General features: G+C 41.6%; 1 protein-coding gene across 3 annotated transcripts in view; it reads left to right on the forward strand.

The window, feature by feature from the left end:
* Positions 1 to 13,685, forward strand: part of acads (acyl-CoA dehydrogenase short chain) — a 134,403-nt gene that overhangs the window by 22,299 nt on the left and 98,419 nt on the right. For all 3 annotated transcript variants that reach the window (XM_073065424.1, XM_073065425.1, XM_073065423.1), the window contains exon 5: positions 2,106 to 2,257. In XM_073065424.1, the coding sequence (XP_072921525.1) occupies positions 2,106 to 2,257 (152 nt within the window). The remainder of the gene's footprint in view (positions 1 to 2,105; positions 2,258 to 13,685) is intronic.

Genomic DNA, 13,685 nt, shown 5'->3' on the forward strand with positions numbered 1-13,685 from the left:
TCTCAGGCAGGAGTTGATGTGTTTCATCACCAACCTCTCAAAGCACTTCATCACTGTGGATATGAGTGCGACTGGACAATAGTCAGTGAGGCAGGTCACCACGCTCTTCTTGGGCACCGGTGTAATTGAAGCGTGCTTGAAGCAGGTGTGTCTCACCTGCTCCGAAGTGAGAGGTTAAAGATCTGTGAACACACCAGCCAGTTGATCAGCGCAGGTTTTTAGTAAGTGGCCAGGTACCCCAATCGGGTCAGTTGCTTTTTGTGGGTTCACCCTCCTAAAGGCAGCTCACACATTGGCTTCAAAGACTGACGTCATAGGATCATCAGGGTATGTGGGAGTTCATAGTGGTTTGTCCATGTTCCAGTGGTCAAAGCGAGCATAGAAGGCTTTGAGCAAACCCCTGCTGTCTCCCATGTCACTTGATTTAACTTTATAATAGGTAATAGTAATCAAGCCCTGCCACACTGTTAAGTATCCTTCATTGACTTAAGAAGGTCCAGAATTTCCACTTCGCCCATGAGATGACTTTCCAGAGATCGTAACCGGACCTTGTGTAACTTTCTTAGTCACCAGACTTGCTGATCTGGCTCTCTGCAGATTTCTGATCTTCTGAAATGGGGAAGATTCTGAATGATTTAGTAGGGACACACATATCTACAGCTGTTTTAATAAAGTCTATTACAACCATGGTATATTCATACAGATTCCCTAGATGAGTGCTTGAACGTGTCCCAGCCCACTGACTCAAAGCAATCTTGTAGCCAATTCTTCGCTTCCCGCAACCACCTCTTTGTTGTCCTAATCTCTGGAGCTATACTCTTTTGCCTCTGCCTGTATGCAGGTAGGAGAAGGACAGGCAAATAGTCTGATCTACAAAAATATGGTCTGGGCGAGGAATGGTAGGCATTCGTTATCTTAGTATAACAGTAGCCAATGGGTAGTGTGTTGGCACTTCTGGTTCTACAGGTTATTATGGTAATGGGCAGGGTTTTCTTCAAACAAGCCAGGTTGAAGTCTTCTATGATCTGAAATGCATTGAGATATACTATTTCTTGTTTGGTGATGCCATCATGCAGTATCGTGGGTGCTTGATTAGAGTGGGCTGCTGATGCTATGTGAACTGTGGCCAGAGTTACGGAAGAGAACTCCCTAAGCATTTGATTGTTAGGCGTTCAAGGTCAGGGGAACACAAGTTCGACAAAACTGCCACATCAGAGCACCAGTGGGAGTTTATCATAAAACCCACCTCCTCCTTTTATCCTGACTCAGCAGTTCGGTGCATTGTGTAAATCAAGAAGCCTTCGGGTTTGATCACAGTATCTTGTGTGGCTGGAGAAAAGTCACGTTTCAATGATGATGACACATTACAATTGCACTAAAGGCAAAGGAAGGCTGCAGCAGTGAAGGATCCCCGTCTTCTTACCCTCCATGCCATCGGATCCTCCACTCGATGTGTCAAGGACCTTAGGGTGATGCGTGGCCAACCACCACATCCATGTTAAACAAAGTCACGAACAACCATTCTCCATTAAGGGAATCCACCTTCTTGATTATGTGGATCCTGGATTGGTCTCGACAGCCAGCTGAGGAACCACATCATACTCGAGTGATTGCATTACTTCCACATCATCATATTGAATGACTGTGTGACCAGGAGTGGCCAGTTCCTGTCCTGTTTTTTTTTTTTGTTTCTTTTTGTCTTTTCCTCACACATTATGTGATAAAGTTGACAGTGCAATCAAATGCAGATCTAATGTACTATATATTCCTCATGATTAAGATTCACTTAAACTCTTTGATCTAGTTAAGGTTCTTTTTAGTAAAAAGACTATGTGATAGGTTCACAGGTTGAAACTAGGTAACATAAATTAATTAATATGGTATTCTTGGAGCTGGTGCTTTTTATTTTGGAGAAGTGTAGACTTGACAGAATTTTGATCTCTAGAGTACATTCTAAATTAAAAAAAAAGATGAATCTGGTTGCCAAGTTAAGTATTCTTTACCTGGCCCAACAAGTAAGTATAGGCACGTTATGCAAACGAACACAAGGAATGGTTACTCAGGGCTCACACGGACTTTCAGTACTTTGCCCCTATGTTTTAAAGGGAATGGAAGTGATGCCGGTGCAGCCTCAACCACTGCCAGGCTAGATGGTGACAGCTGGATTTTAAATGGCACAAAGGCTTGGATTACAAATAGCTGGGAAGCTTCTGCTGCAATTGTCTTCGCCACCACAGACAAACCACTTAAACACAAGGTAAGTAAAAGTGACATTTACTTGCAGATTCCCCATTACAGAGACTGTTTGAAAGCGACAGTGGTCGAATGATGGTGTGTGTTTTTACTAAAGTTCAAAAGTAAACCTATTGCTCGATTTTTGTGCATGTTGCTGTGGGTAATGGCTGGGAATTACTTTGATGCATGAAAGGAAATGTAGCCTGGACATGTCCTTTAGGACTGAGTTGAGATTAGTCCATGCATAAACAAGGAAGTCGCAGGAGACTTGACTTGATCTGAACTGAACTGAAGAATTGAGAATATTGCTGCAAACCAATCAATGAAAGGTAGTCTCATTACAGTCAGATTTTGTATGATTTGCTGCATTAGTTTTAGGGTACCTTGATGAGTTGGTAGCAGAATTGCAATTCCTTCACCCCTGGTGAAGTCAGCACATGAGGAAGTATGATACTAGAGTTCTTCACAGATGTGGAAGAATTGTTCTGAACCAAGGACTGACAATTTTGTAATAATTTCTGAAGTCACTGTATACCTTCCATTGTGATGATTTGTGACAAATCATTCTGATGATATGCAGTGTTATGATAAGTACTATATTCTTTTAAAGGTGCACAGTATCAGGAAGTTGCACAAGGTGACTTTTTGAACTAATGGAGTTCCTTTTTAACTCTGCTTTTGCTGTTTTTAGCAAGAACTTCCCTGCATTTTATGAAAGATTTTTGTTGAAATGTTTTGGATCATTTCTGATATTTTTACTATATGGTGTTACAATAAAAGTAATAAAATTATGAAAGAAATAGTGAGGTAGTGTTCATGGGTTCATTGCCCATTCAGAAATGTGATGGTGGAATAGAAGAAGCTTTTCCTGAAAATGCGCACTCAACGTTTTAGGAAGTGCTTCATCCTGTACACCGTCAGATTTCTGAACCGACAATATTTTTGCTGGTTATTATGAGCACACCGCCTCACTATATTTTGATCTCTTTTTGCACTACTTATTTAATTTAAAAATATATATTAATATAACTTACAGTGAACTTTATTACACTATACTGCTGCTACAAAAGACAAATTACACGACATATGTCAGTTACAAGTCTGATTCTAACTTTTTGATTCTGATTCTGAAATGGCAAAGTATTTTTAGTTAATAGCGTGTGTTAAGGGTTGTAAACCAGGTACTAAATAAGTAAAAAAATTGGTTGCTGTTTGGACTTGGTTTTGTTTATATGGAGAATGAAAATCCATTTGTAGTCTTTGAGCAATTAAGAGGGTGGGTAATGTATGGATATGGATGATTTTGAGAACTTTTTTTGATGAATTGAGACCAGCATTTATTGCTGTACTGCAGGTGCTCTTGAGCCAGTAGTGAGCCTTTTTGGCCTGTTGCAGTTCAGGAGGGTAAGCTGCTCCCACAGTGCAAGGAGACTCCAGTGTTTTCACTCTGGAATGATGAAAGGGTGATGATATTTGATTACAAAGATGTGTGGGTGATTTTGAAAGTGACAACAATACTATACTGCCCTTACTCCTGTTGGTGGTACTGGATTTGAGTTGAATGGTACTGTTGAAGGAGTAGGGTTAATATACATTGCAGATATATATGAATATTGTATAGGACAGAACACAGCTAGAATGTTTGTTCATAATATGGATGGTTATTCTAGATGTATCTGTAATGTACATGGTTTGGTTTGTTTGGATAGTTTAAATAAAATGCAGTGTTCTTTAAAAATCCCACCACATTTACTGCTGTCAGTTTTGAAAATTTAAATGACTTTTTAATGCTTTAATGCAACATGCAGTCACAGAACAAATTAATGAAAAAAGAGTTATTATCTTCCTTTAAAAAGCAACTAATGTAAGTGAGACCGAGACTTTTATCAGTTGGTGATTGGTGAAAAATAATTATCGGTCTCAGAGGTTGTAATGCACTCTAAAGGCTACCCCTCTAGAAGTCTGGCAGCATGCTCTTACCTTAGGAAATAGTTTGAAATTGCCTTATGACTGCCCTGTAACATTTGGGAGCATCTTCACCAGATGCTCTACAATAATTTAAGAAAAATTACAACTGACTTAAGTGCATCTGGGGTCGGGCAAGAAATGGTGGTTATAGTTGCAATGCCTTCATCAAAAGAAAATTATTTTAAAACCACCCACACCCATAAGTACAACTGTGTGTGCGTTATTGTTCTCATCATCATGTCTAAATTCTTTGAAACTTTTCTTTGTTTTTTCAATATTTGTTTCCTAATGTGATTTTACAAGCATAAAGAAAGGAAACAATTTAAGTGTGAATTATTTATTATGTATTAATTTCAGTGCATATCAAAGAAGCTAGCAGGAAAAGTTTTCAAAATCTATAATAAATTTATAGTAATTGTCCTTGCATTTTTGTTTCTAAAAAAAGATGTAGATTTGCTTTATCATAAAATGATTATAGGAAATATGATTAGTGAGCAATGGAAAAGAAAGTTAAGTGTAATGACTGAGCATCCATAATTCACTATTAATACCCGCATATAGTTTTTGTTGGGCTTTACATGTTTTAAGTTGGATTATTGCCTTTTGAATTTTTTTCTATTGCTGATCCCAGATAATGGGACTGACACTGTTGTTATGAAACATTGGCATTATTGGCTAGCTCAAAAGCTGAAATTGTGATTGGACGGAAAATAAATAAACAAGGTTGGAGGTCAGAGGTGTAAAGGAAAAGTCATTATACAGGAGGGAGTAAACTGGCAAACAAATTGAAAAATGCATGAATGTTGCAGGAAGAAAGCGGGACATAGAAGGCAACGATCATCTATGGTTCATGATCTAGTGTGTTGTTTCGTAATAGTTAAAAAGTTATTGACCAAAAGAACCTGTGAATTGTCCAACTGACATCATGATTGAACTCCTGTTTCCACGCTCAGTGTACTAAATTACAGAGGGGAATGCTAGCCATCACATCTAATTTGAGCACATAACTAACTCTGCTTCATACTGTCATGAAATTGGGTGCAACCTATTGGCATGGCCACAGTTCCCTGTAATTTCATGCAGTCTTGCTCTCATTGCCATCCTGTTGAACATACAACTCCTCCTTGAAACCTGTATAAGTAGAGTACACAGACCTTCCTTTATGCACTGTGTTTCGATATGCTCCAAAATATGCCAAGTTCAATCGGATTCAAGAACAGATTCTAGTAAATTCCTGAACAGAGATATTAGGCCTATTGGTTTATATTTTCATTTAGTACCTATTCATGATATTGACAATTTTCTATGGTTATCATAAGGCCTTGGAGATTTGTCTGTATTTGTCATATTTTCTCTCTTGTACACACTATTTTCAATAACTTTCTTGCCTTCATTTCTTTTTAATTTTCATATAGATTTCATGTTACTTATCCTTTCTCTCTACTAATCTATTAGAAAGCATCTGGATGAGCACTTGAATTGCCAAGAACATGTACATGACTATGAAAGAACATTTATAAAAACATGGAAGTGCCAGGTCTATTTCCAGATTGATGTGATTTCACCTGGACATGATTACTACTGCAATGTGTTCCAGTTTAAGTCCCTTTCCTGCATGATATGCATATATAGACAGCTAATAATCTATCCAGTTTCATGGTGATTCCTTGGGATACTTTGTTTTTGCAGCTCTGCTAGATGCTTGTGTTCATTTGTAGTGTTTTATGTATGTTCCAGCCCACGGGAGCCCTTTTATTTTTGTTTCTACTTTTTTCACATCTCCTGTGGTACAGGGTTGTTTAATTTAAACAATGGACCTCTTTCCCATTTTACACTCAGTGGCTTCTTCATTAGGTATACCCGTACACCTGCTTGTTAATGCAAATATCACCAATCACATGGCAGCAACGCTACGCATAAAAGCATGCTGACATGGTCAGGAGGTTCATTTGTTGTTCAGACCAAACATCAGAATGGGGAAGAAATGTGATCTAAGTGACTTTGACCGTGGAATGATTGTTGGTGCCAGATGGGGACGTTTGGGTATCTCAGAAACTGCTGATCTCTTGGGATTTTCACGCACAGCAGTCTCTACGGTTTACGAAAATGGTGTGACAAACAAAAAACATCCAGTGAGCAGCAACTCTGTGGGTGAAAGTGCCTTGTTAATGAGAGAGGTCAGAGGACAATGGCCAGACCAGTTCAAGCTGACAGGAACTTTGAACGTAGAATAGAACAGTACAGCACAGGAATGTGCTCTTAGGCCCACAATGTTATGCCAAACCAGACGAAAAACACCCAAACAGTAATCCCTTCTACCTAAACGATGCTCTGTTTGATCCTAACTTTCATAGCTTAACATACTTTTCGTTTTTCTTCTGACTAATTTCATCACTTCTGTGGGCACCCAATGTTCTCTTATCTTTCCATTCCTGTCCTTCCTTCTAACAGGAACATACCTCTCCTGTACACTGTATAATTGATCTTTAAACACCCTCCACACATCTGATGTGGACTTGTCAGATAAACGGTGTTCCCAATTAACCCTGCTTAGTTCCTGCCTAATGCACTCGTAATTTGCCCTACTTCAATTTCAAATTCTCCCACAAGGACCATACTGATCCTTATTTATATTAAGAAGTTCTGGTCACTGTTCCCTAACTGCTCACAGTAACTTAAATAAACAGGTGTTACAACAGTGTTGTGCAGAAGAGCTTCGCTGAATGTACAACACATCGAACCTTGCTGTGTTACAGCAGCAGAAGACCATGAACATACTGTACAGTCAGAAACAGCATCTAAATATGGTTTAATATCACTGGCATATTGTAACGTTGAATCAGGTTCATGGGTCTGGCAAGTGAGACAGAAAGCACAGACTGTGAGTTGGTCTATTAATCATTTATTTACAAACAATTAATATTCTACCAAACATTCATGTTCCCCATGTTACAGGAGCTACAAAGCTGAATATTCACCAAACATAAATTCAACAGGCATGCTTAGTTAAAAGTGCGCCCAGAGCATACCTCCCAATGGTAATGTGCACCGCTTGCCTTAAACTAAGGAAGAGAGAGCAAGCCTCTTCTATGCGCTATTTTATATCTGGGATATTTGAAACTGCACACCAGGCATCTTACCAATGGGGAAAGCAGCTGCAGTTTCTCAACTAACCAATCATGACAAAGCGACTTTCCGACAGGCAGAATAAACCATGATCTCCACAAGACACATGTAGTGTAATTTGTTGTGTTGCAGCAGCAGCAGATTGCAATACATAATTAAAAAAACTATTAAAAGTATATATAAAAATAAATAAGTAGTGTAAAAAGTGAGAGAAATAGTGAGGTGATGTTTCTGGGTTCATTTTCCATTCAGGCATCTGAAGGCAGAGGGGAAGAAGCTGTTCTGAAAAGGTTGAGTGTGTATCTTCACGCTCCTGAACCATCTCCTTGATGGCAACAAGAGAAGAGGGCATATCCTGGGTGATGGGGGTCCTTGATGATGGATGCCACATTTTAGATGCATTGCCTTTCAAAGGTGTCCTCAGGCTGAGGAAGCTAGTGCCCGTGATGGAGAGGGCTGAGCTTATAACTTTCTGCAGCTTTTTCCATTCCTGTGTAGTGACCCCTCCATACCATATGGCGATGCAACCAAATAGGATGCTCTCCACGATAATCTGTAGAAATTTGCAAGTCTTTGGTGACATATCAAGTCTCATCAAACTCCTAATGAAATATAGCCGTTGTTGTGCCTTCTTTGTAGTGGCATCAATATGTTGGGCCCAGGACATCTCTGTTAACTTTATTAAGAGATACCTGTTAAAAATGGCCACTGAGTGTATATAATGTATTCTACTATATGGTTCTTTTAACACTTTTATCTGTATTTTTACTTGTTAGAAAAAATTTTAGCTTTTTAGAAAAAAAAGCCTGTTTATTATTCTTTCTCTCTGTAACACTTACCCAACAGGCTGGTATATGTCTAGGGGAAAAAGAGATCCAGCCACACACCAACCCACCCCCCTTACACGCAGGTGCTGTGAGAATCGCGTTTATGCCTTGCGCCCGCCAACAGTATCAAACCCAGAACAAATACCGTTATGAAATACACTTTAAAGAGTTTACTAAAATTAAAAGAGTATTAGGCAATACAATATATATATATATATATACAAGAAAAAAACAAAAGGCGCCAACTTATCAAAGTTCAGTCAGTTTAGTGCACATCGGTGGAGCTCATCCAGCGAACCATTCGACTCCTCGGTGGTCGTCCTCCCGAAACTCCCACTTCAGACTCCCCGGGGGTCGTCCTCCTTCCTCGGCGTCTCCCTCCAGACTCTCCTCACACCCCAAGCCCGCGCAACCCCTCCCCCAAGTTCCCAGCCTCACAAAACACAATAACATTCCCCATTGATTAACAAATGAATACAATTACCATATCAGCCATTCTAAAGTGAAACAACGGCAAGAGAAACTTTTAACAGACAAAGAAGCATTCCTACTCGTAACAAACCAAAGAAGCCCTTTTTAGTAACATACACAGGACATTATACATTCTCTCCCCACCAGCAAATGTCATGCCCTCATGGCATTACTAGAGTTCCCCAAAGCTTCTTACAACACCCAAAACCCAACCCAGGTGCAGAAAGCAGTGACATAACTACCCAGAGCAGTAGAAATCACACTCGGTTCTCCTGGTACCACATATGTCAACCGCTCTGGGGGGCGCCTAATCCTCTGAGATCTTCATACCCCTTCTGCCCCCCTGGGCTCCCTGTCCACCTGCGAACCCACTGTCTCGGACACCTCAGGTCTTCCTGACAGACCCTCACCCCCTTCCTCACGGGGGTCCTCCCTCACCTGAGATCTCTCCGGCTCACGCTCGGGCTCCACCCTCTCTCCCACCACTGTTGGCTGCCTCTCCATCTGACCCTCAAGACCTTCCCTCCTCTCACCCAATTCAGTATGGGAAGGGCCAGGAGCCTCCTCTCCGGGTACTGGAGCACTAGCGAATGGGAACAGGGGCCACTCATCTGAGTCGTCCTCTTCCGAATCAGTAGCCATTTCCGGGTGAGGGACCCGTCCCCGCTCTTCAGCAGCGGTCTCTTCCCTTTCTCTGTGCCCTCGCAGAGTCCTTGTACTGGGCGTAACCTCCCACTCTGGCTCCGTATCCACCTGCACCGCTTGACCCAGCGGCAGCAGGTGATTCCGATGGAGTACCTTGATAGGCCCTTTCCCATCCTCAGGTTTCACCCGGTAAACTGGCAGGTTTGGCATCTGGCTCTCTATTACATAGAGGCTGGCTGCCCATCGGTCTGCCAACTTGTGCTTACCAGGGAGTCCCAAATTCCGTAAAAGGACCCGGTCGCCCGGCAATAATTGAACAAACTTCACCTTTCGATCATACCGCATCTTATTCCTCTGATTTTGTTTGGTAGCCGCCGCCTCGGCCAACTCGTACACCCGCTGTAACTCCCTCTTCATGTCGGACACATACTTTAGATGGGACTTCCCGGGTAATTCACCCACTTCACCCCCAAAACACAAGTCAATGGGCAACCTCGCTTCCCGCCCGAACATCAGATAATAGGGCGAATATCCTGTAGCATCATTGCGAGTACAATTGTAATAGTGAACCAATTGTCCAATATGATGACTCCACCTGCTTTTCTGCCCAATCTCCAGTGTCCCGAGCATATCCAACAGGGTCCGGTTGAACCTCTCTGGCTGCGGATCTCCCTGTGGGTGATACGGGGTAGTCGTGGATTTCTCAACCCCAAGCTTCAGCCGTGGCCTCTCGGCCACTCCCACCAGGGAGTTAAGTGCGGCTGCCAGCTCGGAGGCTTCCACCCTACCTGGGGAGCGGGGCCTAGTCATGACTCCCTCCTCCCTCCTCCCTTTGCTAGTGCCTGCCACCTCTCTGGGGTTTTCCTCTAGCTCTAGCTCCTCCTCCGATGTCTCCTCAGCCTCATCCTCGGAGAGAGTGTGGAGTCCCCACAGCCCCTCCTCCCCCGGTACACTGACCGTCGCCGGCAGTTCCAACGTCCTGACGTCAGCACTCGTACTAACCAACACCCAGCTAGACTCCATCTCTTTACCACACCGTCTAGCTACCAATTCTACCTGCCCCATACCCTTCACCAAACTTAACCCCCGCACTACCGCGTCTCCCGAAACTCGAAAATCCACTCCGCTCACTACGCATGCGTACTGTACCAGTACACCTTCAAATCGGCACCAGCGAACAATTTTCTCTCTCTCCATTTCCCTCACTACCTGCGCGATTCCACAGCCCCCTGACAATCCAATCCCGGACGAGCCCCCACAAATGTAACACTTACCCAACAGGCTGGTATATGTCTAGGGGAAAAAGAGATCCAGCCACACACCAACCCATCTCCCGTACATGCAGGTGCTGTGAGAATCGCGTTTATGCCTCGCGCCCGCCAACAGTATCAAACCCACAACAAATACCGTTATTAAATACACTTTAAAGAGTTTACTAAAATTAAAAGAGTATTAGGCAATACAATATATATATATATATATATATACAACAAAAAAAAACAAAAGGCACCAACTTATCAAAGTTCAGTCAGTTTAGTGCACATCGGTGGAGCTCATCCAGCGAACCATTCGACTCCTCGGTGGTTGTCCTCCCGAAACTCCCACTTCGGACTCCCCGGTGGTCGTCCGAGCGCACGTCCTCCTTCCTCGGTGTCTCCCTCCAGACTCTCCTCACACCCCAAGCCTGCGCAACCCCTCCCCCAAGTTCCCAGCCTCACAAAACACAATAACATTCCCCATTGATTAACAAATGAATACAATTACCATATCAGCCATTCTAAAGCGAAACAACGGCAAGAGAAACTTTTAACAGACAAAGAAGCATTCCTACTCGTAACAAACCAAAGAAGCCCTTTTTAGTAACATACACAGGACATTGTACATCTCCTTATCAGACATAGTTGAATTTGTTCATGGTAGATCATTGTGAGCAGGTGCTCCCGTACTGTGGGATTGAAGACTAATACTGTATCCAGACCAGCAGATGGCGCACTCTGACAGCTTTTCAGTGCAATCCAAATAAAACATTCAGGGGGATAAATATTAGACAATAGCAACAATCTTTTGAATGATTCAGGCAGTTTAATCTTTTTAACTGATACTATGCTCAGTCTTTTTAGTTAAGTCGGGTTGATTGCTAATCATTTTACAGAATTCTTTTTTTTGCTGATTTTTATTGTGTGAAGTCCAGCCAGAGGCCCAGAAATGCAGCTAACCACAATTTTTGCCAGTTGTGACAAATACAGCTTAATTTTATCATAGTGGCAATTAGGATGGTATAATTAGTTAAGTAGTCAATATTAGCTTTAGTTACACCCTATTATAGTGACATTCAAGCTGCAGTTCCTTTAAATAAAAAAACATTTCTGCAAAATTGTTACTCTATTGTCACAGGAGACGCTTGTACTAAAAACTTTGTAAGTGCAAACTTAACGGCTGAACAAAAATTTAATCTTATCAGTACAAGAGTCAAGAGTTATTGGGAAAAGGCAAAAAAGTTGGCTTGTCACTGTCATTTTTTGGGTTTATCTTCCTAGAGGCATCAGAATTTGTATAGGCCAATTTAGGAGCATAAGAACATAAGAAGTAAGAGCAGGAGTAGGCCATCTGGCCCATCGAGCTTGCTTCGCCATTCAATAAGATCATGGCTGATCTGGCCACGGACTCATCTCCTCCTACCTGCTTTTTCCCCATAACCCTTAATTCCCCAACTATGCGAAAATCTATCCAAACTTGTCTTAAATATATTTACTGAGGTAGCCTCCGCTGCTTCATTGGGCAGAGAATTCTACAGATTCACCACTTCCTGGGAAAAACAATTCCTCTTCATCTCCGTCCTAAATCTACTCCCCAGAATCTTGAGGCTATGATCCCTCTTTCTAATTTGGCTTGCTAATTCAACACCTGGGATTAGCTTTTTTATTCTATAAGAGAAGGTTGGATTGATTGTGCTGTGAACTTCCAGGAATATAGAAAAGTCTGAATATCTGACTTTTTTCCTATACAGATTTTGTTAGGGTATGTGCTGAGAGGCCTGCTCTGAGGCCCAACTCAGGCTGGGACTGTTAGATTTTTGGGCATTGTGGGGATAGTGTGGGAAATGTAATTGATGTGGTTAATGATGATAATAGATTAAGCATGAGGTCCACTAGTGTTTCTTAATATGTTCTCTCAATAAAAAAGCAAAACTTGTGGAGGTTAAGTGAGAATGGAATCCCTTGATATCATCTCAACATTGTACTGAGCATGATATGGAGCCTCAATAATATTTAAGTCACCGAGGAATGAAAATGAGGATGGAAATTGGATCATGCCTATTCTATGATGTTGTATAAGGTCCTTCGCATAAGATACAAAATAATTAATTTATTGCACTACTATCCAAGAACCTACACTGTCGCTGTCACTGAAATGAAATCCAATCTCACCACATAAGTCTGGAATAAACAACTACGGTAACACTAATAATTGTAACCAGGATTACGGGATCGTTTTTTAAAAGAAGTCTGATTCACTAATAGCCCTCAAGAAGAAAATCTGCCATCCTTGCCTAGTCCATCGGACAATTGGTGATGGACAATAAATCCTAGCTTTGTTATAGATGACCATGCTCAACAAATGAATAAATAAAAGTTTGGAGCTATTGTTGGGGACTAATTGTCTTAGCCTGACTTATGTCAGACATGTCAGAAAATGACAGATCATTTTAATTTTAATGATTTTCCCTCCCTCTTGAACAGAGTTCCTCCAGGTGTACCCAGTGAGTGAAATGTCTTTTGATGCATTGTTGAATTTTTTTCAGCCTGATTTTAATGTTATCTTTGAAGCATTTCCTTTGCCCACCAAGGCTCACTGACCTTCCTTCAACTGGGAGTTTGGGGAGAATTGAGTCAGGCATTCGAATGACATGACCTATCCATCAGAGATGGAGTTGCTTTATCATGGTGAAGATGTTGTTTGTGTAGGCCTCCTCCAAAGAGCTGGTGTCAGTGCTTCCAGCTGATCCTTAAAATCTTTCTTGTAGAAGGCACTGCACCAACTCACAAAGACTTCTTTGACATCTGTTCCCAAACTCATAACGTCAAAGGAAAGAAAGTATCTCACTGACATTCATTTGCTGAGTTAATCTTCAGGAACTCCTGCATAACAACACTGTAGTGATACCTCTGCCATGTAGAGAAGAGCAGTTCAAAATAATGCCTCACCACCATTCTCCCCCCCCCCCACCCCCCAAGGGCAACTGGATTTGGTCAATTAATGTTACTCTTGTCAGACTCTTCACATAGCCTGAATGAATAAGCTGGTTCCTGATAGCTCTGTAGAGATACTTCCTGGAAAGTACTTACTATATACATTAGGAAGGATAGGATGGGTTTGGCTAAAATACAAGACAAAAATGTCATCATTCTATTT

Source organism: Hemitrygon akajei, chromosome 14, assembly GCF_048418815.1.
Source record: "Hemitrygon akajei chromosome 14, sHemAka1.3, whole genome shotgun sequence".
Classification (NCBI taxonomy): domain Eukaryota; kingdom Metazoa; phylum Chordata; class Chondrichthyes; order Myliobatiformes; family Dasyatidae; genus Hemitrygon; species Hemitrygon akajei.